This window comes from Acanthochromis polyacanthus, chromosome 10, assembly GCF_021347895.1.
Source record: "Acanthochromis polyacanthus isolate Apoly-LR-REF ecotype Palm Island chromosome 10, KAUST_Apoly_ChrSc, whole genome shotgun sequence".
Taxonomy (NCBI): Eukaryota; Metazoa; Chordata; class Actinopteri; family Pomacentridae; genus Acanthochromis; species Acanthochromis polyacanthus.
The window spans coordinates 8,999,960-9,025,401 of NC_067122.1; the positions used below are offsets into that span (position 1 = coordinate 8,999,960).

The window sequence follows — 25,442 nt, forward strand, 5'->3', positions numbered from 1 at the left end:
GTCTTGAACTTCTGAATAATATGAGCCACTGTTGTCACAGGAACTTCAAGCTGTTTAGAGATGGTCTTATAGCCTTTACCTTTAAGATGTTTGTCTATAATTTTTTTTCGGATGTCCTGGGACAATTCTCTCCTTCGCTTTCTGTTGTCCATGTTCAGTGTGGTACACACCTTTTCACCAAACAGCAGGGTGACTACTTGTCTCCCTTTAAATAGGCAGACTGACTGATTATGAGTTTGGAAACACCTGTGATGTCAATTAAATGACACACCTGAGTTAATCATGTCACTCTGGTCAAATAGTTTTCAATCTTTTATAGAGGTACCATCATTTTTGTCCAGGCCTGTTTCATTAGTTTGTTTTTTTAAATAATTATGTTAATCAACAATTCAAAAGTAATGGCTGTTTTTGATTATTTAATTTTCAATAAATTTTTATTTATTGTTACTTTTGTGAGTTTCAAGTGATTTCAGTGAGAATTGTGGGTTTTTCCTTCTTTAACTGAGGGGTACCAACAATTTTGTCCACGTGTGTATATGTCTGTTCTTTCGAAACCAAACATGCTGAGCTTTAAAAACATTATTAACCCCTCTTGTTGTCTTCATTTAGGGACACCAAAAAATATCGTTCCATTGCCTGAAAAAAAATCCAAAAATTCAGAAAAAAAAAATTCACCAAGTTTCTAAATTTTTGCAAAACCTTCAGGAAGAAAATTCCAATAATTCTTTAAAACTTTCCCTTAAAGGTTTTATCAAAAAAAGATCCCCCAAATTTGGCAAGGACATTCTTGTAAATATTTTCAAAAAATTAGTAAAAATCTTTAAAAAAAATCAATTTTTGACCTTCCCTGAAAATTTCATCCAAATCCGTTTGTCAGTTTTTGAGTAATGTTGCGAACAGACAGACACACACAGAAAAACGTAAGCCGATCGTCACGTAACTCAGCTGTTCCTAGGCAGACTAATAAACATATCTAAGCAACCACATCTTCAGTAGATTGCATTTTCTTTTGCATTTCGTCTTGCTCATGGAGTTTCATGTTTTCAAAAGCAGGTACTGTTTGCAGAATATGGTGTAAACCACAGACTGTGAATTTCCACAACAGGAAATCATATCCTCTGTGACTTTCCATGTGCTTTAAGAGTAGTTCAACTTACAGCAGAGGGAGATGATGCACATGGCGTGGAGTTTGTTCTCGGAGCGGATGTACGAACGCATGCAGATGACGAATATGTTGCCGAAGCAGGTGGTAGCGGAGACCACCCAGACGAAGACCCTCAGCACGATGTTGGCCAGCAGGTCCTCAAAGGACGAGATGCCGTCAGTGTTGGGCTTGCAGCTGCGCACATGAGGAGCGTAGCCACAGTACTGGAACTTCTTGAAGTAGCTGCGATTAAAAGATTAAAAGATGAGTTTCAAATTAAGCAAAAAGGGAAGGGGGTTTGTTTATTTGCAGCTGAGGGGTTTTGGGGTTTATCCAGTTAAGTGGGATGTTCACACAGTGTGTATATTGTGTTTTTCTCTTTATATGCTGAGACAGCTGGAAGGCAGCAATACGTTCTGGCAATCTGGACTCGTCTTTCTTTTCTTTATTCATCAAACAGTCACTGCTTATCTGTCAGGATAATAAGCTTGTGTAAGTGAGGTGATTTTTACAAGACTATTTTAGTGTGTTACCATCTAACATTGCTAATTAACACTAAAATAACAAGTACAGTTTCAAGAATGGTACAATTAAAATGCTGACATGATAGTGACTCTATTTCATACAATCCATCCTCAGCAAGGCAATTCTGTTTAAAGTTTCAGTAGTGATTTACTCAATATTCTTACATCTCATGATGATGTTTGAGTCTCAATCAAAATGATGGTCCGACCATCAAGCCATGGAGCTAAAAGCTCTGGTTACTGCACACTGTCCCTCTGACAAACGCTCTTAACTCTACCTGTGGATTATGTAGACTTGTATGAACATAATCTTCTGGTATATAGGTGATGCTTTTTGAAATTTCAAAGTATTTTTTTAATAGTTTGGTAACAACAAATGTGTTGGATAAGCTTGAAGGGGATCGGTGTGGGGGGATAATCCGAAGCCTGGTCAAATGAAACTATCTGGTGAACTGCTGCTTTGGGATTACAGAATTTTATTTTATTTTTCAGACGGGGAAAAAAATACATTGAACTGTGTGTTACCCAGTCATTGATTAAGCCCTATGGGGGGAAAAAGCATCTTGGAGAACCTCTCCTTCTGCAAGGCTGAACATTTATCTCGAAGTCTTTCAGGAGATGGATTACACTAATCCTGTCATAATCAACTCCCAGCTGGAAAAGAAGCCTGACGGTTTCAATAAGGTGGCCCTGAGCTCACCACTAGAAAGACAACATTGATGATAAACCTGTGGTCTCTATGACAGTTGACACTGAATAGCGCGGCTTAACTGTATCCACTCGGAACATGTCAGTGCAGTACTTACATATGAGTCAAGTATTTGAGAGGTTCAAACATCCTTCGCTGTATGTTTCCAATTTCTATCCCCTCTATGCTCCTGAAAAACATAGACATATTGATTTTCTAAGAGTCCAATGCCACACACACATCTTACAGTATAAGTGTACACAATTTAAAGGGTATTGAAAAGCACCATGAAAAAACTGTTTCCATGAAGTAGCCATTCAACGCTGAAATGACAGATTTCTAAGAGCTCAAATACGCTTTCTGTCTGTCATTGACACATAATTTGACATTTGTGAGCTCATTCTTGTGTTAAAAAAGGAACAGAACATCAACCACTTAAGACCTACATGATGGACTAAAAACATCATGTAGTGAATGCTGTGACACTCAAAAATAAGATGATATTGAAAAGATAACGACATCCATGCAGCTTGTGAGTTTTTTTCCTTTTCATTGGGTTGAACATAACAGCCAGCTCGTACCACAAAGCAGATAAGATTTTTTTTATATATTAAAAAAATGATTTAATGAGATGTTAGGGATGTGGCAACATATACTTACAATGATTTTAATTTGTGCAGCTTGTCAAAGTGGTCAACCTGGAGCTCCACGATGGGATTGTATGATATATTTCTGGAAGATTAAAATAAAAAACTCAGTAGTGACAACCATTTAAAGAACACGACCATGAGTTCCATGTATTGCTGACACTACAGTGCATTCATTATACATCATGCATAGCAGGACACTAACACAGCAAAGCAAACCTCAGTGCTACAAGAAGAGCAACACAGGTGACATTTCTGTGTATACATGCTCATTTTTAACACCCGTACACCAGTCCTTTAATCCTCCACATTTCTGCCTTCCTATCTTGCTGTCATACTACCTTCTGCTGTCTGTGGCCTTGCACTGCTCCTCCTAACATGGCGTGTTGTTATCCACCCACCACATTGTTTGTTCATGGTTGGACAAACAGTGCAATGGCTAGTAATTGTTTTATGTATTTTTTTCATGCAGCAACCATTTCTGTACATTTACAATCACTGATCCCTCTTGTCCCTCTTTGCAGAAACCTTTTGTGGTAGCGGTGGAGTCCACCTTTTCTAGAGTGGATATTGAGGAATGAATTCAGGATTTAAAATAAAATGATGCAGCACAAGGTTATCAAATCAATACCAGAGTCTGTTCGTTCTTTTTATGAGGTGCTTGCACTTGAATGTTTGACAAGCGTGCTGCACTAGATTTTGGTTGGTATTTTTCTACCTTTTTTTTTTTTGACAGATTTCGACACTGTGATTTGACCGTTTTTACTGAGGTGAAATAGTGAGCACTTTCCTACTATTGCAAAATGCTCATGCCGCTGAATGAAAAATCAATTTTATCTAAGTCTCTCAGAGAAAATGTATTTATTTTTGTTTAATCTGTCTTAATCAATTTCATCTAAACAATTTCTACAATAATCATATATCTATCTAATGTATACTTTTCTGTGAAATGATCAACACGGACTGTTGTCATTCCCTGACAGCATCAAAAACAAAAATAGTTATTGAATAGGTGAGCTTGCATACAGAACAATATATCTGAGGGTGTTTGTGCAAATGGAACTCACAGTTGAAGCAAATCCTCCAGTAAAACAAAGAGATTGGGAGGGATTGCGACCAATCTGTTGCTGGATAGATCCCTGCCAAAAGAGACAAATCCACAAACACACAAAAGAACAATTAAATACTTATGCACAACCCTGGAGATCTGACAGATGCATTCAGACACAGGAAAATCCGTAACTTTTATCTGTGTGCAGGGGGTGGATTTCATAACAAGCACAATGCAAAAACAACATCCCTGCAACAACCACTGCCACCATGTTTATAATGTAATTCACTGATGCTGATGCACCCACGGCTTCATTTATACCTATAGCCTGTGCATTATCGGTATTGAAAGAAGCAGCTTTAGTGATAGTGACCCCAATTCTCGGAAAGCTGAACCCCTTTCACATGCTGTGGCTGCATGGTGACTGAAGATACGTGCTGCGTTCCGTTTATCACTTCCGAGCTACGGGGATAACTGCAGCTACCATGAAGCTATGGTTGCATCCCATTACCCCCCTTTTCTTTGTGACCACATACTACCTCATTTGCTTACTTACAAGCTGATTGATTGGCAACAACGGTTTTGCAAGAAGAGAACTCGCAACCTTTATTGTTCATCTTTTTTTGTCTAATATAATACAGCTGATTAGCCTAGCCGCGCTAGACAACCCACAACAACGAATATAATTCTCTGCCAGGGTGGGTCTAGTTACCCTCCATAAAGCTCGAGGTTGGATGCTCCTAAAACTGGTCGGACAAATCACCATGAAGTGTAGAGTCAGAAGGCGGGCGCAACGAAGTGACGACAGAGGTGCGACGATTCTGACAGAAACAACTGGAGCACAATAAACAGTTATCTTTCGACTCGGCTTTGGCCACAGCCCTTAAAGATTTGAAGCTAAAATTCAACTTGAAAGATAAACAAAGGACGGCACTGAAGTGTTTCATTGAGAAGAAAGACGTATTTGGACTTATGCCGACGGGATATGGCAAATCCTTAATATACCAGTTGGCTCCGCTGGTTGGGAAGCTAATGGGACGTAGCCACAATCCGGCGCTCTTAGGAACTACGTCAGCCTATTCGTTGCGCTGATTGGTTGTATACCTACCCAATTGCTGCAGAGTGATTTGAAAGACAACCTTTTAGCCCGCCTCCCTCCCTGTCGAGCGTTCCTAGACCCTTGTGTCTTAAGAGCTGGGTATAGCACGGCTAGGCTAACAGTTGATTGCATTTTAGCATAGATTTACCATGATTTGGAACAACACGTAACAATAAAACTGTTAATAATAATCCTGTTCTGTCATCTTGCAGCATTAGCTACTTAGTCTGGTTACATGGAAACTTGTCTTGCATCACACACTCCAACCATAACATAAAAACAGCATGAAAGAACACCTACAACATAAAAGAACATCTCCAGCATGAAAGAGCATCTGAGAAAAATAATGATAATGGACTGTGTTTTTCACATGTGCTATGTTAAGACTGTGTGTGCGGGAGCATTCATTCAGTTTAAATGGACTTTTGATGATTCATCCAAAGACATGTCTGGTTGTGCATCAATATGATTCACTGGTGAGTTTTTATTTGTCTTCGGACAAAAATGGAGCAGCAGAGGACTAGACAGGAGCAAGATGGAATCAGGATTTAGCTCCACATGTCAGCAGGAAGCATTCATTGCTGTTGTTTTAATAGGATTTTCTAGTCCAACCTTATCCTTCAAATATGCTAAATATCTACAGTATCAGTCAAAGGTTTGGACACACCTTCTCATCCAATAGTTTTTATTTGTTTTTAATTGTTTTCCACTAGTCTGAACCATCCAAGGTCGAGGCAAAGAATGTGAGTAAATAAAAACTGAGTGATGAAAAAATATATAGCGATAGTGGTCGGCTTTTACAGATAATGTGGTTCTGTCCTTCAAAAGAACCACAGAGGCAAAAAAAGGTTAAATCAATACAAATTTCAGAAGAAGAACTGTTAAGACTCCCAAGGCTTTTAACAGCTTTGAACGTACTCTGTCAGGTAACATTAAGGCACATGAAATGAAAGGAACACCGAGAGGACATTGTGCAAAGATCACAGCAAGCACACACAGTCTAAACCAGTAAGAGTGAGCCAACAACATCAAAAGTAAACATCTCCAGGCATCTCTAACAACTCACAACCACTGTGGTTGTAAGTCAGTGATAGCAAAAGTACTGCAGAGGAGTGCAGTCTATTGAAGTGCAGCACAAAAGAGGAGCAGTGAGCTCTAAATATAAAAAAAATCTACGAAGACTCTTTTAAATGAAAAATCAATGTTCCACACTGCTTCTGTAGTAACACTGACAAAAAGCTAAGACATGCCCAAAACATGAATGAAAAAAAAAGATGTTGCAATTTGTTTTCAAACAGTACAATTACTGGAAAGGACTCGCCTGATAATTTTGGTTCTTTGTCATCTTCTTCTTTTTTTTCCCCCAACATGTATCAAATACGAACCCTACTATCAGACAGCATCAAACTACACATGAATCAGTGAAAAAGTCATGGCCATAGCTCATGAATTGGAACAAAAAGCTAGATTTTAGTTGCAGCACAAATGCACGCTGCGATTAAAATCAATATAGGAGTAACTTCTGCCTGTTAAATTTTGGATGTGTTGTTTACTTTCACATATATTTATCTACAAACTTGTCAATTTGATGTGCGGCTGACAGTGGGGAAGAGCTAATGAGAGTCCAAATTAGACTCCCTGAGGGCTAGAGATATACAACTGTGAGTGAGTATACTTGTTATCTGGCTTTTACATTGATTTCCTTGTGTGATTTTAGCAGAAAAGAGCCCTGGAAACACTGTAGTATACATACGCAGTACAAGCGGTACTCACACAGCTTATGACAAGATTTTAACCTGTATTTGATACAGAAACGTCTTGTCTAAAGGTTACAAAAATCTGGAACAATCATCTTCAAAATGAACCCAACGTGCTTCTTTTTTTTTGGCAATATCTTGACATTTTTGTTGTTGTTTGCACAATCAAACAAAACCAACTTACAGCTCTCCAAGCTTTTGTAGGACTGAGAAAGCCTGTTCGTGTATGTGGCTGATCCTGTTTCGCTGTAAAACCCTAGAAGGAGGCAAAACACACACACACAAAAAGAATTATACTGCTACTTTTTGATCTTTTTATCCCAATCTAAAGAACTGCCAGCACTGACTTCACACACAGGCTAACAGCTATGAATCAATGTTTGTGAAATGCAACGCTGATTTCTAAGTCTCTGACAGAAATTCACACAAAAATAAAAAAATAAAATGATAACCTTTGCCTCTGACATGAATTCACGTATGTAAATTTATACTTACAGAACTGTCATCATGTTGCATGAGCGGAATGAGACATTATCAATCGTTTCAATGAGATTTCCCTCCAAGTCTCTGCAAAACATGCGACGAAATGCACACACAAAGGAAATGTACAGAAATATCCACACAGAAAGAACAAACTCATCAAAAGACTTGTCATTTTAATGTCAAGACCACGTTTGATTTTTTTTTTTTTTGACATCTTACTTACAGCCAATTCAGTCTGGGCATTTCTAGACATATGTCATCCAGCTTTGTCAAAGAGTTGTTCAGTAAAACCCTGTCAATCACAGAGACAAAGTGACATAAGGTGTAGAGCACTTTCCTCCAATGTTCAAAAGCAGAACATTCAATCTGCCGCAGCACGTCGACGAATGCTCTTCAAAGCAGCAATTATGACAAATGGAAAGAACATCACAGGAAAGGAAAAAGTATGAAGAGGAGAAAGACTCAAAGTAGTACAGAGCATAAGTAGAAACTCACAGTAAAACAAGGGAGTTCAGTCCGGAAAATGTCATGGATGATATCAGATGGATATTGTTGTTTTCTAAGATCCTACACCAGCAAAAACAAAAACAGGTTATTGTTTCATTTCAGTTTAGAATGTGGATTGAAGTAAACATCATCGATGAAGATGTGTGCGATGGATTACCTGCAGGCAGTAAAAGGACAACAATGCAAGAAAAAGAAAACAAAATTGGTACACTATGACAGAAAAGAACTGTTTTAGTAGTAAACTAACATACAACCACTCCAGCTTGTGCAGGTCCCTGAACACACCCGGCATCAGGACAGATATCTTGTTGTTGCTCAGGTATCTAAATAAGGAAAGACAGGAACAAGCAAAAAATAAACATGTTGAAACAATCTAAGCTGTAGTTTTTTTTTTGAACAATTAAAATACATTTTACATTTTCCTACATGTTTTGTTAAATTACAGATAATAACTTATAAAATCATAGAAAAAAAGGGACTAATTTACATATGAACCCAAAGAAAAGAACAGGCCATAATTGTAAATAATGTCAACATCAAAACTGTCCTTTAATATGTTTAAATCGAGAGAAATATAGCTTTTTAAACATATACACTCCCAGTCAAAATCTTAATACCAGTTGAAAAATTGCAAGAAACTGCCTTTTGCATTGTTGGATCTTAACAAGGTTCTAAGTAGAGCTTCAAAATGCAAAAAGAGGAAATGGGAGCGAGAGAAAATAAAATGAGTGAGCACTTTATTGAAACCAAAAATTAAACTGAAATAGGTTGTTTCTCAGCTGATCAAAGGTTTAAGATCACAGCTCAAAAAACCTAGAAAACCCCCTCAAAAGGGAAACATACATGTCAAAAATGAATTCAGTAGTGAGGAGCTCCACCGTTCTTGTGGATTACTTCAAAAATTTGTTTCGGCCTGCTTTGTGTGAGTGTTTCCAAGAGGCTGGTGGCAACGTTGCTCCAAGTGGTGAAGATGGCATTACGAAGGGCATCCACTGTCTGCAACTAATGTCCATTTTTGTAGACTTGTCATCCATCCCCTGATGTTCTCAGATTGATTTAGATGAGGGGAACACACAGGATGGTCCAAAAGAGTGATGTTATTCTCCCGGAAGAAGTCCTTTGTCAGGTGGGTGATGTGAACTGCACTGTTGTTGAAAGATCCAGTCATTACCACTGAGACGGAGCCCTCAGTCCAGAGGGATGCCCGCTGCAACATCTCCACATAGCCAGCCTCCGTTTGACGCCTCTGCACAACCTGAAGCTCCATTGTTCCATTGAAGGAAAAAGCAACCCAAATCATAATGGCGCCCCATCCACTGTGGAGAAAACATCTCCAGTGGGATCTTCTTGTCATGCCATTAAAGTTAGAACTAACTAACTAACTAACTAACTAACTAACTAACTAACTAACTAACTAACTAACTAACTAATGTTACAATGTTAGAAGCCATCAGGACTGTCGAAGTTTAATTTTTTCTGATTAGAGAAAAAAACTTCCTTCCATCTTTCAGTGTCCCATGTTTGGTGCTCCTTGCAAAGTCCAAACGGACAGTTTTGTGGCATTGAAGGAGATGTGGATGGTGAAGACATTTTGTAGTTTTTTAAGCCCTTCCCTCACAGTCAGCACCAGTAAGGGCCTTAATCTGGGTTGAGGATCATCCCATGTCAGCCAATTGGATCCTCGATCTCAGCACTGGTTAAATTTTTTGGGGGGGTCGATCACTTGACTTTTTTTGTTCCATATTTGAAGAAATTCAAAATGACTGTTTTTTCAGCGTCCAACCTCAGTAGCAATGGGACGCTGCGAGAGGACTTGCTTACACATCCTATACTGTTCCAAGATCAGCTGACAAAAGCACGTTTGAGTTTAAATGCAGTTTTGAATAAATTGCCTGCTCCAATTTTTTCTCTCTCTCTCTCTCCCATTTCTTCTTTTAGCCGTTTGAAGCTCTACCGAGAACCTTCTTAAGATCCACCAGTGTAGAATGCAATTTCTTGCAATTTTTCAACTGGTCTTAAGATTCTGATCGGGAGCTGAACTAAAGTTCTGTATATTTAGAATTAAAAAAGGTTCAACTCAAATCTATATTTTCAAAAGAGCTACATTTTACTTTCAATAACGCAGTATTAAAAAGAAACAAACGGGGAAAAGTTTTAACAGACACTGTAGAAATTACAAATCAATTGAGCATCACATGAAAAAGAACCTGACTGGTCCCAATGCAGCAGCCTGAACAAATGCTTGGACTCATTTTATGTACATCAAGACGTAAAGGCCCGTATATCACAGTTCAAGTTCACATTGCCACTGAATGGTATGTGTGGAAAAAATGCCCAAACTTACAGTCTTGTTAGGTTATACAGCCCTCTGAATGCATCAGGACTCACATCTTGAATTTTGTTGTACTGGAGGTACCTACATAGTAAAAAGAAGCTTTAAACATTCATAGGCCCAATGAATGAATGAACAAGCAAAAAGCAAAAATAAACACCAGCACAATGCCTGAACGTGGTTATTTGCATGACAAACAGAACTTTTCCAACATAAAGAAACATTCTTCAATATAGGATAAAAACCCGGCTGACGGAAATCAATATGATCTATTAGTTTGTGGACCCACTGTAAACTCAACAAATCTCTTCTGACAGCTGCATTTTGTCCTTGTCTGTGTAGATTTCGCCTTTGGAAGTTAATTCTGATGTTTCTTACACGCACATCTCAAGGAAGTTTTCAATCAAGACCAAAAAGCTGACAGTCTGACATAGCCGTGTGATTTCTGGCAAAGGATCCGACCTATCCTTGTGCTATAAACAACACAAGCTGGCAATGAAAGGATCCGTACACAGAAGGGAAAAATCTCCTCTGTCAGCGCTCCCAGCAGTTCTCTTAGTCTTACACATATCGGCTTTGTAGTCGTGAAACTTGTCTCTTGTATTTGCCTCTCAAAGGCTGAGCGAAGGGAATATGCTTCAGTGAATAAATAGCGTTTCGTGATAATAGTCATGCATTATGGATGGGGCTTTATACAAAAAATAAAAAAGTAGACAAAGAGGCAGATCAGTGAAAAAGAATAAATCGGATCGTCACTAATAAAGAAATGGCAAGAGTTGTTGTTAATTTACAAATTAAATGAGGCATATTCAACTAATGTGCAATCTGCAATCAATGGAAAACTCACAGTTTCTGTAGACTCTGGTACTTAAAGAATGTGCTCGCTCTCAGTTTCTGAAGTCGGTTCTTTTGTAGTGACCTGACAAAAAAAGAAGAGGCTCAAAGTCAGAATCTACAATTTGCAGTTACAGTTGTAAACACGACTAACAATGCTCAACAGCTGACCAGTTCATTATTTCACAACGTTTATGAGGGGGCTTTGATGCCTGAATTTTGAAAGTTCTATAATAAAGTCACCTCCAGTTGTTCATTTAATCCCTAAAAACTTATTTCTGTCATGTGGAAATGACACTGACTGCTAATTTCACTCATGTCTTCTTGTATATAAAACATCATATGGACATGATAAGACTAAAAAGTTATTTTCACCAGACGGGGTCTTTAAAAATGTCCATCTCAACACACAAAATATAACAAATCACACCAATACTGTGATGTATTTCCTTTCTTCCTGTCTCTGCAGGGAATATTATCTCCATTTAGCCTATACAGTATATGTGGGTAAAGCAAACATTTTTTTTAACTAGTGGGCACTTCTAAAAAAAAAAAGTCACCAATCTGTGTATCTGAAAGTAAGATTTTCCCCTTTTTGCCAGTAGTGAAAATTAAAAATAAAAAACAACAGCATCAACTTTGTAGGCAGATACAGCATATTTCATGTACTTTAAATTAATTTATTATTTGCAAATAAAAAAAGCAACAGACTAACGTTAAATGTCCACACAACACTGAGCGTTTAGAATCTTTATTTCTACTTTTTTCTTTTCTAATGAGAAGTAAAGGAACACGACCCTCTGTTAAAAAAAGAACAGAACAGGTGTTGTTTTTCAGAGCAATTTTTTATTCATTTCTGGTTGAAAATCTCTGACGTTTTCAGGAAGGGTCTGGTGTCGTCACTGTTGCTACTTTTCAAGCAACCAACCAAATGGGTTGGATTCGTCACCCCGGTAGCCAAGAAAGTGAAAGAGAAGCTTGCTCTGGCAGTTTCTGTCTGTCTTGAGCTGTATAATGCGTCAGACAGAAGTAATCACAATGAGCGATGAATCCAGTCAGTTGTAGAATGGAGGTTTAGATTGGTGTTATATGGTCAAGACAATGTTGTCATAGGAACAAAAACAACAAGCCCCACGGCACCTTAACACCACTTTTCTCTTCTGCCAGAGGAAAAACTCCGTATAGATAAAGGTCTTATGGCAGCAACCACACAATGTAATCTGTAAACGTGGCAGTTAGAGTTCAGTGGTCTTTAAAATTCTGTTCTACCAAGAGACTCTGAAGTGACCAGCTGAATCATGTGTCGATTCCAAAGCTTTTAACGGATTAAAGGATGATTAAAGGCTTGTTCTCTCACACAATCTTAGATCAAGCTTCTCCAGGCAGGCGGTTTTTGGACTTTTGGGGGATCATCTTACTGTTTACTCAGTTTCTTTAGCTTCATCTCATCCACTCATTTAAAAAAAACAAAAAACAAAAAACAACGTAGGTTACTTGTGCAAGCAGGTTATGGCCTCCTAGTTGTATTTCTAAAAAGCCCTCTAGTGGTTGTAGTAATTATGCTTAGCTAAAAGATGAGGTTGAGGTGGATGGATGGGTCAACCAAACAATGACATTTTCCACGGATGCTGTTCGTTCACCTTTTTAAATCAACTGTTCGTGTTTCTTTTTAACATGACCACACTATGACCTACCATGCTTACTGCCAAAGTCCTCTGTTTGTTAAATGTGTTCCTCTGTGAACCCCAAAACTCACCAGTGAATATGAAAGAAATGTTTTTTTAAACTGCCGTAATCAAACGCTTTATTAGAACCAAACACAGTTAAAACAGAAAGAATTCTGAGATTTTTAGCTTTCTGACAGTCCTTGAAATACTCATTTGTACCATTTAGTGGAGAAACACAAAAAAAATCTAAGCTTAAAGTTGTGATATTTCATCAATCACTTCATTGTACATTCTCTAAAAAACTGGGGAAAAAATTCTTGTAATGTGACAAAAATTCAGGGACTTCTCAGATGAATTTGGCTGAACTGCAGGCTGTGCTTACATGGAGCAGACAGGAGATAATGGGTATGGGAACAAGTTAAAAGTGTGTAGTATGTTAAATGGCACCACCTGTTGGTACTTGGAAAATGTACGTATTGATTCAATTTTTTTGTAATATAACCAAAATCAGAACAACTTTTCTTTCATTGTTTCTGGTTTTATGATTTATGGCATTATTACTTGGTCATGCTACACAAAAGCAATTCTGAGTTCTCTCTGCTTCTGGCTGTGGTTGCATTGCAGTGACAAATGAGCCCACAGTCTGTAAAATTGTGACAGAAGCATAAAATACAAAGAAACTGCTTCGGGTTCAGAGTGTTAAATCAAAAGTAAGCTTTTTACAAATATATTTTTAATCATAGCTGTTGCTCCTAACTGTACCAAGTAAAACTATCGAGTTGTTTTTGTACAAGCAACAAACCTTCACCAGAGCATTGTCACATAAACACAAGTTGGTTTTTCATATCCTACTGATAGCACTTTTAATGAATCGTACCGTAATAGTTTATTTATTTTTTTTTTAACTTTTGGGCAAGTTCTCTTGGCAATGAACAGAAGCAAATGGGGCTTTGCAGTAGTAGATATGTGTCGCAACAGTCATAGTTACACTATTTTAACTCCCTGTATGTCAGCATTGGCCAGTGGGAATTCAGCCGTCTGCAGCTGTTCAGAATGCAGCAGCGAATACATAACGCCGGTGCTTTCCTAGGTACAGGATTGATTTTAAGATTCTTTTATTTTATTTTAAGTCTTTGAATGGACTGGCTCCAAAATATTTATCTGACCTTGTTAAGTTGCATCAACTCTCCAGAGCCCTGAAGTCAGCTGACCAGATGGTCCTGGACGTTCCTCGATCGCTCATGAAAACCAGAGGAGATGGAGCCTTTCCATGCCGTGGAATACATTGCCCGTCTCTGCGCGATCTGCAAATATTCTCTCCGTTTTTAAAACATGTCTTAAGTCACCTCTAATGGATCTTTATCTGCTTTATTTTACAGTTTTATTGTTTTGCTTTTATTGTTTTCTTATTGTTTAAGCCTTTGTAAATGTGCCATATAAATAAATCTGACATTGACACTGGCGTACGTATCGACGGAGACCTCCTGGGGATTGCTTTAGCTGTAAAATGTTGAGAAGAATGAAGGGTCATTTTGTACTCACATCATGGTGATATTCGTTGCCACCACTGGGATATCTTGAAACTCAGCACCGTCACAGTCCAGCTCCAGGTCTCGGCACTGGCAGAGATCAGGAAAAACACCAAGCACTGGAGAGGTGGAAGAGACGGGGAAGAGATATCAGAGGATCAATCAAATGGTCCTCCTGCAGAGTGTCAATAGTTACATTTTTTAAGAAGGAACGGTAACTTAGCCCAAAGCCTTGGGATTAGAGAGAGAGAGAGAGAGAGAGAGAGAGAGAGAGAGAGAGAGTGAAAGAGAAAATAACTGGATTTATGAAGAGTGACATATAGGACAAACACAGGCTGACAATATTTAATAACAGATTTACTGAATATCCATGAGTTAAGCCAGCTTTATTCATCTTTCATTAAATTATAATTTGGATTTGGAGGATGTGATTAAATGAAGCAAATGGCGTCGTTTAATCAGGCCCTCCTGACTCCAGTGAAATCAAATTAAAATTCTACAAAAACAATGTGTAAAATATGACAAAAAGCCTGTTCAACGTGGCATGATGTGTTAATTATTACCAGAAACGACAGCATGCCTAGTATTTGTAGTATTCCTAGTAGTAGTCTATGTGTATGTGTGAGTTGTCATGGCTAAGTGTGGGTCTGCAGACAGCTACTAGTGGGAGATTCAACAAAGGTGGTTTTAGGTACTTCAGATGGTGTTTATATCTCTGTCACAAATGACTGAGCCGTGTCCATGCAAGATACAGTCACAAAGTTTGTGTGCGGTTGAGATCAAAATGAAGGCTGAGTTCAAGGAGGATGAATACCGTCTACTCATGTGTCCCATAAGAATGCGTTCTCCACTCTAAACCATTTTTGTGTAGCTTTGGCTGTATGCTTTGGGACATTTTTTTGCTGGAAAAAAGTCACAGTTCTCTTGCAGACTGTTCAGGTTGTCCTCCAGGATTTTTCTACACGTTGACATTTTCATTTAACCCTCTACCTTTACAAGCTCTCCAGGACCTGCTGCCGAGAATCATCCCTCAATTATGATGCTGCCACCGCCATGCTTCACATTGGGAATGGCGTGTTTATGATGATGTGTAGTGCTTAGTGTCTGCCAAAAACGATGGCCAAAAAGCTCAATTTTGGTCTCATCAGACCAAAGAACCTTGTTCCAGTTGACTTCAGCATTTCCTACTTACCTTCTGGTGAACTCTAGTCTCGACTTAATATGAGCATCATTATGGATGGATGGATGGATGGATGGATGGATGGATGGATGGATCATTGGTGGCTTTCTCTTTGCCCCTAGCCCATAAAGCTTTGACTGGTGAAGAACAGACACAAGCTGCTTTATGCACAGTCTCTTGGTGGCCTCCCTCTCCAATGTCTTTCTTGCACAGTCACTCAGTTTTTCACAACGGGCTGCTTTTGGTAGAATTGTGTTCCACATTCCCTCCATTTCTCTCCACAGAAACATAGGGCGACTGCTGAAATACATTTTAAACAAGCTGAACTATTTGCAACCTAGTTAACGCTGAATTTAACACTTTCCAAAATCCAATATTTGCAGAAGATGCGGTGGAGTCACGCCATAGAATCAGCTCAAAATGTGGACATGTTGGCGTCCAGATAGCCATATGCACCTCACTGTGGAGAACGTCTCCCAAATCGGCACGGCTGAAGTTCAGATCCGGACAATTTGATTTCCTTTTGTTATGATTTAATGCTTCCGGCTGTGTAACTCAGTGCAGATGGCATATTAAAAAGGACAGCAATGTAAACAATTAGGAACAAGTCATTGGCAAACAAATGAACAATTAAATCTAAAATAGACTGATGAATAACTAATTGAAGTCATGCAAAGAAGGTTTGTTTCCCTGCAAAAAAAAGAAAGAAAAGAAACCTTTCTTAAATGTTCCACGTTTAAGGCTAAGAAATGGATATCATTTAAACTTTTTGCTCACACTTCTCCAGTGGGGAATAACTGAAATAATATATAGTCTACTGTATCTTCATTATTTTTCCACTGGAAACTGTTACAGGCTCTACCAGTTCTTCTCAATTTACTAAATTGTATAATATAAATGTAATACACTTACGGTTTTACTTGACAATGTATTGTGTCTGTTGTGAGGTGTAGAATTGTTAATTAAATCCATTTATGTTCAGAAATGAGTAAAGGTTCTTTGTTTCTTTAAAGCTTGCTTGTATGGAGGATATGTCGGTATAGCACAGCAGATGTGTGATTGAAGTTTGACGCCTTTTCTCATTTTCGTTGCTCATGTTCTTTCACATTTTTACAGAACTGAAAATGCTTCACAAAGCACTTGAACATAATGATCTCCATGTCTTGAGATGAGCTGAAAAAATGTTTTTAATACATTACAAGGATTTTTTTTTTCTTTTATCTTGGCTATACAGCTACTGTTCTTAACATCTGACAGATTAATTGGGTTGCAACAGGAAAAAAAACATTAGTTTGGCTATAATGTGTGAATTTGAAGCAGAACTTTCAGCTTCCCCTCCTCTCATGGGAACAAATGGCCTTCTAACTACATTTACACTTTGGTGAAAATGGGTTACATGCGTAGGTGCTAAAGTTAAGGAACAGCTAACATGTCCTTCCACATAAATGTAGCTAAACACCACAACTACAACAGCAGACATACATCAAGACCTGGTATTTTCTTCTACTATTTTTTGATCAGTCCAAGTGAATACAACTTGAAGAAAACTTTGGAGAATGTGTTCAGCTATTTTCTGCTATTCAGGGAAGGACTTCTCACAAAACCATCTCTGCTGTGAACCTTTTGCTCACCCTCTCTGCTACCGTTTGTCCCCATAAAACGCATAACTATAGCGATGACCTGCCGAGTGTATCACAAAGTCAAAAGGTCATGGCTGAACACCTCCTTCAGCTGTTTTCATTCTACTACGTATCTGTACCTCAGCTCATGTCTGCACCGCTGCCTTCCAGCGCTCTGTCTCTTGGCTTGTGTCCTGCTAATCTTCTGGATCTTTCCTGTTGTTCTGGATTCTGCCCGTCTGCTTTTGTGCAATCTTGGATTAGACATTTTAAAGTAACGTTTAATTACTGCTTTAACCTTCTTTGCCTGTGTGCCATGCACTTCGGTCCTCAAATTGAACTCTGACAAGAAGATGAACCCAGTTCATGTGGGGAACATCATGAAAACCTGACACTGACATCTGGTGATAAACTTTAAATCCGAGGGAGCATTATGTCAGCCTCATACAGGATTGCTGTTAACCTCACGCATCAAACATAAATGTGGCTTTGCCCTTTGCAACTGTAACATCAGTCTGTTTTGAACTGAATGTGCCTGAAAGGTTCTGTTACAGAGTCAAACAACATCAAAGAGGTAAACATTGCGAAATTCCTAATGGCAGCAACTGTCCTTAAAGTCCTTCTCTCGGCACCTATTAAAGGCCAAACAAACTAATTTCTGTGTCAGAGCTACATGTTTTAGAGTTTTTATCCCCATTAAAATAATCCTTTCCTTCCTCAAAATGGATTAAATGTAACTCTGCACTGCTGCTTCCACTAGAATGTGCAAGAATTGTCTTTTTAATTTTTATGTCAACATAAAATGATTGCCTGTGGCACTTTGAAAATCAGTCTAAGGATATTCAATTCACAATAAACCTTTTCTCTCCTGGTCTTCATTAAAAAAAATCAAAACATTTTTCAGCACTATTGTTTTTTTTAGATTTACAACCTGTTGATTAGTCACAAAAGAATTATAATAATAAAAACACAACCAATGTATTCCTTTTGCTTTCCCAAATGACTAAAGCAACAAATGAGACAATCGTCCAGTGCTAAATAAACACCTGATGATAACACAACATGTGGCTCTTTGTTATTCATGGTGGAAATACAGCAGCACTTATTTCCACAAGTTTGTCTTGGTGAAGCTTTTCCCTGCTTTCATTCTCTTCAGAGGGATTAAAGGCAACACAATCCTCCAAACTCGTCTCCAAACAGCTTTGATATGCTAAAGCTATTTAGTAACAAAAAAAAGGTCATATGAGTAGCATAACAAAGAATATCAGACAAAGTACTTACAGCATATATTGGACTTGGTCCTCGCATTGTGACTTGGCATTCCAAAATATTTGTCTAAAAGATGCGGCCATCCATTATTATCCCTGAAAAAGAATAAAAGACAAAGATGTTAATACATCGAATGTCCTTTAAAAACATCATTAGAAAACATCATTTCATGCTGCTAAAATGATTCAGTCTGACATAAACTAAGACAGACCGATCTTTTCTCTCCTTGTTCTTTTTTTGTTCTTTTGTGATTCATATAGGAGAAATCATTGCCATTCCTGTTGCAACAGGCATTCAACAGACATAAAGGCAAAGCCAGCACTGAATAGTGTTCCACGTCATTCTAGCATTGTATAGACTATGCTTTTGTTGGAAATAAAGCCTACAATTAAGTTTAATTTCAATATATGAAAATCAAAGATGTCTTGCAATGGGAAACCCTAAACAAATTCGTGGATCCAGATTATAAGCTGCATCACTGCCAAAATCTAATGAGGCAGTCTTAGTGTCATTTCTGACCTTCCCTGAAAGCTTCATCCAAATCCGTTGATCTGTTTTTGAGTAATGTTGCACACGGACAGACAGATTCATAGGTTGACAGACAAACTGTACACTGATCGTTACATAACTCCGCTGCATTCCTTGGCGGAGTGAAAATGTCATCTGTATTGATCACAGACAAGTAACAGCCTCAGAGTGAATGTCAGAACTTGACAACAGAGAGAGAGACAAAAAAAAACACCAAGAAAATGCAAGACTGACTCTTGCAACAAAGAAAAGAAAGGACATTGCCGATAGAGTCACTAACTAAGGACAGGTAAGAGAAAAGTGTGCATTGACAACCCATTCATAAAACCCTGTGCACTCATAATCAATACTACTTGAGTACCATCTGTGCACAAAGAGCTCCTCCTGTCTTTGCCCTAAGTGAGCTGGGCTAGGGTCCAGCCCCCACAACCCTAACGAGGATTAAGCGGTGTGTAGATGATGGATGGATGGATGGATAGATGGACTTGACAGGATGACAGACTTTTTAATTAAAAACATTTGTTCAGTAAAAAAGTGATAAATACAAAAAGAGAAACAAAGCAGTTCAAAGTTCTGAATGCATTTTTTAAACCAAAATCAAGAGCTGTGTGTCCTTTTGATCACCGACTAGCTTTGTTTATAGCTGCACCTCAGGACAAACCTGATTCCTGACTGAAACCTACAAAGATTTTTACTCAACCAGCACAGGATGGTACAGATGCAGCTCAGCCTCCACTTTAACTCCTTTGAGGCTTTGATGTCTTAATTTTCAAGCAAACTTCTGTAAAAGTCCTTTATCCTCATCTGGCAGACTCACTCCCCACACATCCAGAGTCCAAAGAAGACTCCTCACGAGTGTTTTTCAAACAATCTATTTGCTTTCCTAAAACTGTGCTACTTTCTCTAACCTGGAAGTTCAGTCAGAAATGAATCCATCAGTCACTGTGCTGTTCCTGATTCTCATGCGACTCTTCTTTCATCTTTATGTGAGAGCCTTTTCAGAAATCCAAAGCCTGTGCCATTAAAAGAATCAGACATCCTGGTACAAATGAATGTGCGGCCAACATAAATTAGCTATTCTGATGTGTCCTTTTTTTGAAAAATCACTTACGTTATTGACAATACGTTCGCCATCACAGCACTAATCAGACTTTGAGAATTTACTTTATGAATGAACAAGTTTGTAAAGATTTGTATTATGGTAACTTATTATTCTCCTCACACTGAATCCCTGTGATTATTGTACTGTCTGTAAGAAACGTATAAAACATTATCTTATAGTGCTCACAATGACCTGACAAATCAGCCCAACAATCACCTCAATTTAAACACAGTATGACAGTATTGATTTGAAGGCACAGACATAATTCTACAATTCTACAATTTCATTTAGCAGACGCTTTTGTCCAAAGCGACGTACAACACAAGCAAGAATTCAGACATAAGGAAAAACCTGTAGTAAGTGCAAAAAGTGCTTCAAGTGCGATTGGTCAGAGGTGTTGCCATCAAAATCACATCCAGCAATGTTGGCTTATAATAAAGTAGATGTGGTGCAACTGGAATACAGATCGGCTGTGTGGCCTTGGAAAGGACATTGCTATCCACAATTGATTCTTTATTATGGCACATAACACAAGCAATAGGGAGTGAAATATTAGTTACTAAGTGGGAAATAAAATAGAGGAAAATAGAAACAAGACTATAGCCAGATAAAACAAAAGGACAGAATAATAAAATAGTTAAAGCAGTAGCAGTCGAATAAAAACAGTGTTCTAAATCAGTATGATCCTTTATTCTGCGTAAGGAAGCATGAAGCGGATTGGATATATAGGACAATATTGGACAATATTTGAGTATGAATTCTGTAAAAGAAGTAGCTGCATATCTACATTTTACTGGTGAGTGCAGACTCCTTTCAGATTATTAACGCTTACTATCAGGATTGTGTTGGGCTTATAGGAATTGGACTTTAATTTGAACAATGTTTGATTATTTATGTCATCTTAGTTTTCCATTCCAACATGCACCACAATAAATAAGCAATAAATAAGTTTGTATTTTAGTTTTCTGCTGCACTGACTCGGACGGGAGTCTCTACGCTGAAATGTGAGGAAAGCCTCTCAAAAATTCACCCAAACTGCCAGTGAAGCTTTGGATTATTTGCACCACGGACCAATAAAAAATACACAAAAAAAAAATCCCCCAAAGTAGTGAGATACTGATTCACACTGGACCCACTTTCAGATGTCTTGTTTTTTCTGTATTTGCTTCACGTCTGTTATGTAATCTGGTCTTTTATTCCGTCTTATATACACATATGTGTACAATATTTTATCATTATGTCTATGTTGTTTTAACATGTTGTTGCCAAACTGAGAGATGCCAACCAGAATTTAAATGTGTATATGCAAGGACTGTAAAACATGTTGTCCTGTCTTGTGTTCACAATTTTTCCAGAGTGATTCATACTTAACTGAGCAATCTGCACAGGTTTAACAACTAAAGGGACTTTTGTGATTATTAAAGACCAAAGCTTTGATGTATGTGTGTCTGTGTGTCGCTGTATTGTTCATATCAGCTGTTCTAAAAGCGCACACAAAAACGTACTTTGTGCTTAGAGCTGTTTCTGATTACAATGACGGCCCCACAGGAAACCATTAAATTCTGTTCACTCATGCATTGTTAGTTTGGGATTTTGTATCTTAATGGAAAAAGACCATTTATGTTAACGCTGCATTTTAGAGTTTGTCATGTTATCTAGTGCTTTTAGCCATAGCAGAGGGTGGCTGTAGATGTGGCAGTCTCTTTCAATTTTCAGTTGTTCAGTCCGCCACGTGGATCACATTGAAATATCTCAATTAGGTTGATGGCCATAAAAAAATAATAAAATACATTTTAAAAATGGCCATAGTCCCCAGGGGAGGATGAATTTTATAACAAAAAACTAAACCAAAAATTTGAAGCATACAGTCAAGTGTCTTGTATGTGTGATATGTTGTGCTTTTCCTTTAACCCTTTAGAACCCAGCGTAGCGCCGGCGCTACAATTTGCATATTGATTTTTGATTGGCTGTACATTTGAAACCAGATAAGTCGGATCGATCATTCTTTTTGCACATAAAATTTAGGGAGTCAGATTAACATTTCACACATTCACCAGGTCTCAGAGCGCTTTTTCATTGCAGTGATGGGATAGTAAAAATACGCAATAAAATCTATAAAAACCAGAGCGCGGGTATTTGCAGGGCTTCCCAGTTGAAATAAACATGATCATGTTGTGGCCACGACTTGTCACATGATTCTTATGTGTCCATACCCGAGAGGCTCCCACCCCTAACAACAGGAAGTGACGTATTTGCCGGTAATTGTAGTTTTTCTGCTACACTCGAAGAACTTAGCCTGCACAGATGTGCACTCTCGCCCCTACTTTATTTTACAAAAACACTCAGACACACAGCCCACACACACCAGACATCCATCACATGCACCTTTGACCCACTATCACACAGTTATAGAGTCGCAAAAACCTGGTCACGTCAAACTATTTTACATCTGGCGTGAAGCTCTAGTAGCATTATAGCAATGTTAAATTTCACAGAAGACGTCTCGGGGTTCTCTCTATTAGCCTTGGTGGTGCTGGTTCCATAATGTCCAGCACTTATATTGCAGTAAGCAATAAGCCCACAGTGAGTGAAAATGTAGCAGGAGCAAAAAATATACACATTATAAAGACTGTGACAACATTGTTGCTTTGTAAAATCCCTCTTAGCTGTCATTTCACCTACTTCAAACATTAAATCTGTCAGATTGTACTTCAGTCTTTGAATGTTTTCATGCTCAGTTACAGCAGTATCATGTGAATAATATATAGCAGCCCTAAACAGTTTGCTGGGGTTTGTGATCAAAGTCACAACACTAAGAGCGCCGGGGCAGTGAAATCTTAGCCTACCTCTTCCATTTACATTTCAATGTTGCATCATACAATTCAGTATGTAGTAGCACATCAAAGGAGGTAGCCGGTCTCGCACACAATTACTGCAGTTTAAGCCTGAAATGCACATCTCTTTCTACGATGACTATAGCAGCTATGATAAAAGAACAGAGCTCTTGGCAACAATGGTAAAGCTTCCTGCACATTTGAGTGTGTTTGGATACAAGACACTGAAGTTTCAAGCAAAAGACCAAAGAGAAGATGCTCGAGGTAATTGCACTGACAGAGAAAATTAAAAACCTTATTTTTAAGTCTTGGTCTATATATTCAGATGCATTGTACAAATGCACCATATTCAATGCAGAAAAACCTGGTTCAAAAATGGTTTCGACAGTGTCTCCACACTAAAACCCATCATTGTTATGGTTCAAGGTAATGGAAATGTGTTGTGATGCATGCAGGTACAGTTTGCAATGCCAAGCTGAGACAGAATTTTGTTTTTAACATGAAATCTTTGCACAGATGACGAAACCCGCATGTGGCAGGTAACTGGTTTTCACACTTTTTCTTCAGCCCTTTAATCATGGCGCGGATTCTTCTGCCGACGCGAATGCGAAGCGACAACGGTACCGAATGGTTGAATAGAAATGGAAGAGAATTAAACGCTGCTTCTAAAAGTGCGAATTAGAATCACTCCACTTTCACGTGGAGGTGCTGAAGTTCGTCTGCCTGAGAAAACAGCACCATATGAAGTCTAATTATACAAATATACTGTAAGAAAAACAGTGTATCTGCTCACATACACAAAACAATATGCCTCATCTTTGCAAAGAGAATCTTAGGTTGACCTCTGAGGCAGTTCAAAAACACTGACAGAGCACGGATTCAATTATGAACTGATAGCAGGATCAAACGTGTGACATTCTGGATTCTCATTTCCTCATCTGATTTTCACCTGCTGCTATTTCCAGCTGATCCTTTTGACATTTGTCTATGAGAGGACTGGGATCGTTTCACATATTACTTTTAATTGCAAAAAGAATTCACCTGCAACGTCTCCACTTCAAGTCTAGATAGTGACCTTTTGCACACCACGTCCCTTCTTTAACACGAGAAGATAGAAAGCCTGTGATATACAGAATACACTTTGGTCTGCACAAAACCAAAAACAAACACACTGCTTTTTTCATTTTCTGACATTTTATGAGGTAAAGTATGAGCTCACTGAAAAAAAATAACTATGTAGGGGTTCCAAGTGCAGATTGTGCACTAAAGGAAAAAAAAAGCACAAGTTCAACCTAATTGGAAGCAGGAAACTACATACCAGGGCGAATACAGTTTTGATTGATGTCATGCTACTCTTTTTGCTTCACTAATGGGTTGATTTTCATAAATCTGTTGTGGCTAATTGGACTCAGCCAATTCCACATGATGGATAATGTCTTCGAAGCACCTTTTCCCTTTAATGATTAATTTTCTTTGATCATGAGATGACATGACAGCTCCCTGGACCTGGTATCTATGTTCTTACTGATCCATGTCTTCAATAATTGCTTTTAATTTATAGCATCTCTGTCCTGATTATGTTGCTGCATTAATGAAAATCATGACGCAAACTGCTGTGATTAATGAAACGCACAAGTTCCTGTACGACTCCAGAGGATGACACGTCAACAAATTGCATGCTTGTTCATTTTAAAAATGCATACATTTCTATTAGTTTTGCTGCAAGTGAGGCAGTGATTATGCGTCATCATTTTCAACAATTTGCTGCACGTTGCAATCCGAAGTGCCACATTCACAACCAGCGGCAACTGAATGTAGAGATCAAACAGCAACACAAAGATTCAAAAGGAAAAGTCAAACAGGAATATTTTCACAGTGTTACATTTTCAACATGTGAGTAAATATTCATACAGTTTGATGTAACTGGTGCAAAGCAGTATTTTGCATTAATAAATCAAATGCTAAAGCAGAATGGAATTCCAAATGAAAACCATCCGTGTGATTTTAGGATAGCCTGACAATATAAAACCCAGTAAAGGTATTTTTAGATCAAGGATTATCAAAACAAACACACAAATCCCATGTAAGGGTAAGTTCGTCATTTTTAAAAAAAATATTAGATCAACATTTTTCTGAATTTATGTGTTCAACTGACATGTTTCCTGCCAGATGCTTATTTAAAAAAAACAACAACCCCAAAACACTACTGCCCCTAACATCCTAATCGGGATGATCTTTTCTAATTTGAACAACAGAATTTCCACTGCCAATTTCTCAGTAATTGTACTTATGTACTGAAAACTGGATGCACATTACGCGACTGATAAGTCAGTTATCGAAGTTCAAGAATAAATTTCTTCCTGTTGTCTTTTCTGATATGCTCTCCACTCCTGTTACTGTGCTTTGGCTCTTCTGGCCTTTTTCTGTCAAATCTTGAAGGATTTTTGAAAGTGTAACAAGGCTCTAGTGTCCATGAAGAAGGCGTAAATCAGCACAGAAGACATCAGCTGTTCATCCTCAGTGGAACCATTGACACTTTAATGTCACATAAAAGTCACTGAGTTCAACTGTGAGACATCAAAGCTCCCATGAGATCATATTACGACTTCCTTAATGTGTTTCCTGGAGTACAGCGCAGTAAGATCAAT

General features: G+C 38.2%; 1 protein-coding gene across 4 annotated transcripts in view; it reads right to left on the bottom strand.

Annotated features, from left to right (window-relative positions):
• rxfp1 (relaxin family peptide receptor 1) overlaps positions 1-18,420 on the bottom strand; it is a 32,337-nt gene extending 13,917 nt beyond the window's left edge. For 2 of the 4 annotated variants that reach the window (XM_051954788.1, XM_051954790.1), the window contains exons 1-13: positions 18,343-18,420; positions 14,276-14,381; positions 11,080-11,151; positions 10,245-10,316; positions 8,152-8,223; positions 7,889-7,960; positions 7,617-7,685; positions 7,406-7,477; positions 7,095-7,166; positions 4,071-4,142; positions 3,017-3,088; positions 2,475-2,546; positions 1,158-1,387 (exon numbers count right to left, since the gene is read on the bottom strand). In XM_051954788.1, coding sequence (XP_051810748.1) covers positions 1,158-1,387; positions 2,475-2,546; positions 3,017-3,088; positions 4,071-4,142; positions 7,095-7,166; positions 7,406-7,477; positions 7,617-7,685; positions 7,889-7,960; positions 8,152-8,223; positions 10,245-10,316; positions 11,080-11,151; positions 14,276-14,381; positions 18,343-18,382 — 1,093 coding nt within the window. In that variant the 5' untranslated portion in view covers positions 18,383-18,420. Of the gene's footprint in view, positions 1-1,157; positions 1,388-2,474; positions 2,547-3,016; positions 3,089-4,070; positions 4,143-7,094; positions 7,167-7,405; positions 7,478-7,616; positions 7,686-7,888; positions 7,961-8,057; positions 8,224-10,244; positions 10,317-11,079; positions 11,152-13,899; positions 14,038-14,275; positions 14,382-18,342 lie in introns of those variants that run through there. The other 2 variants (XM_051954789.1, XM_051954791.1) reach the window with 2 other exon arrangements.
• Positions 18,421-25,442: the final 7,022 nt, after the last annotated feature.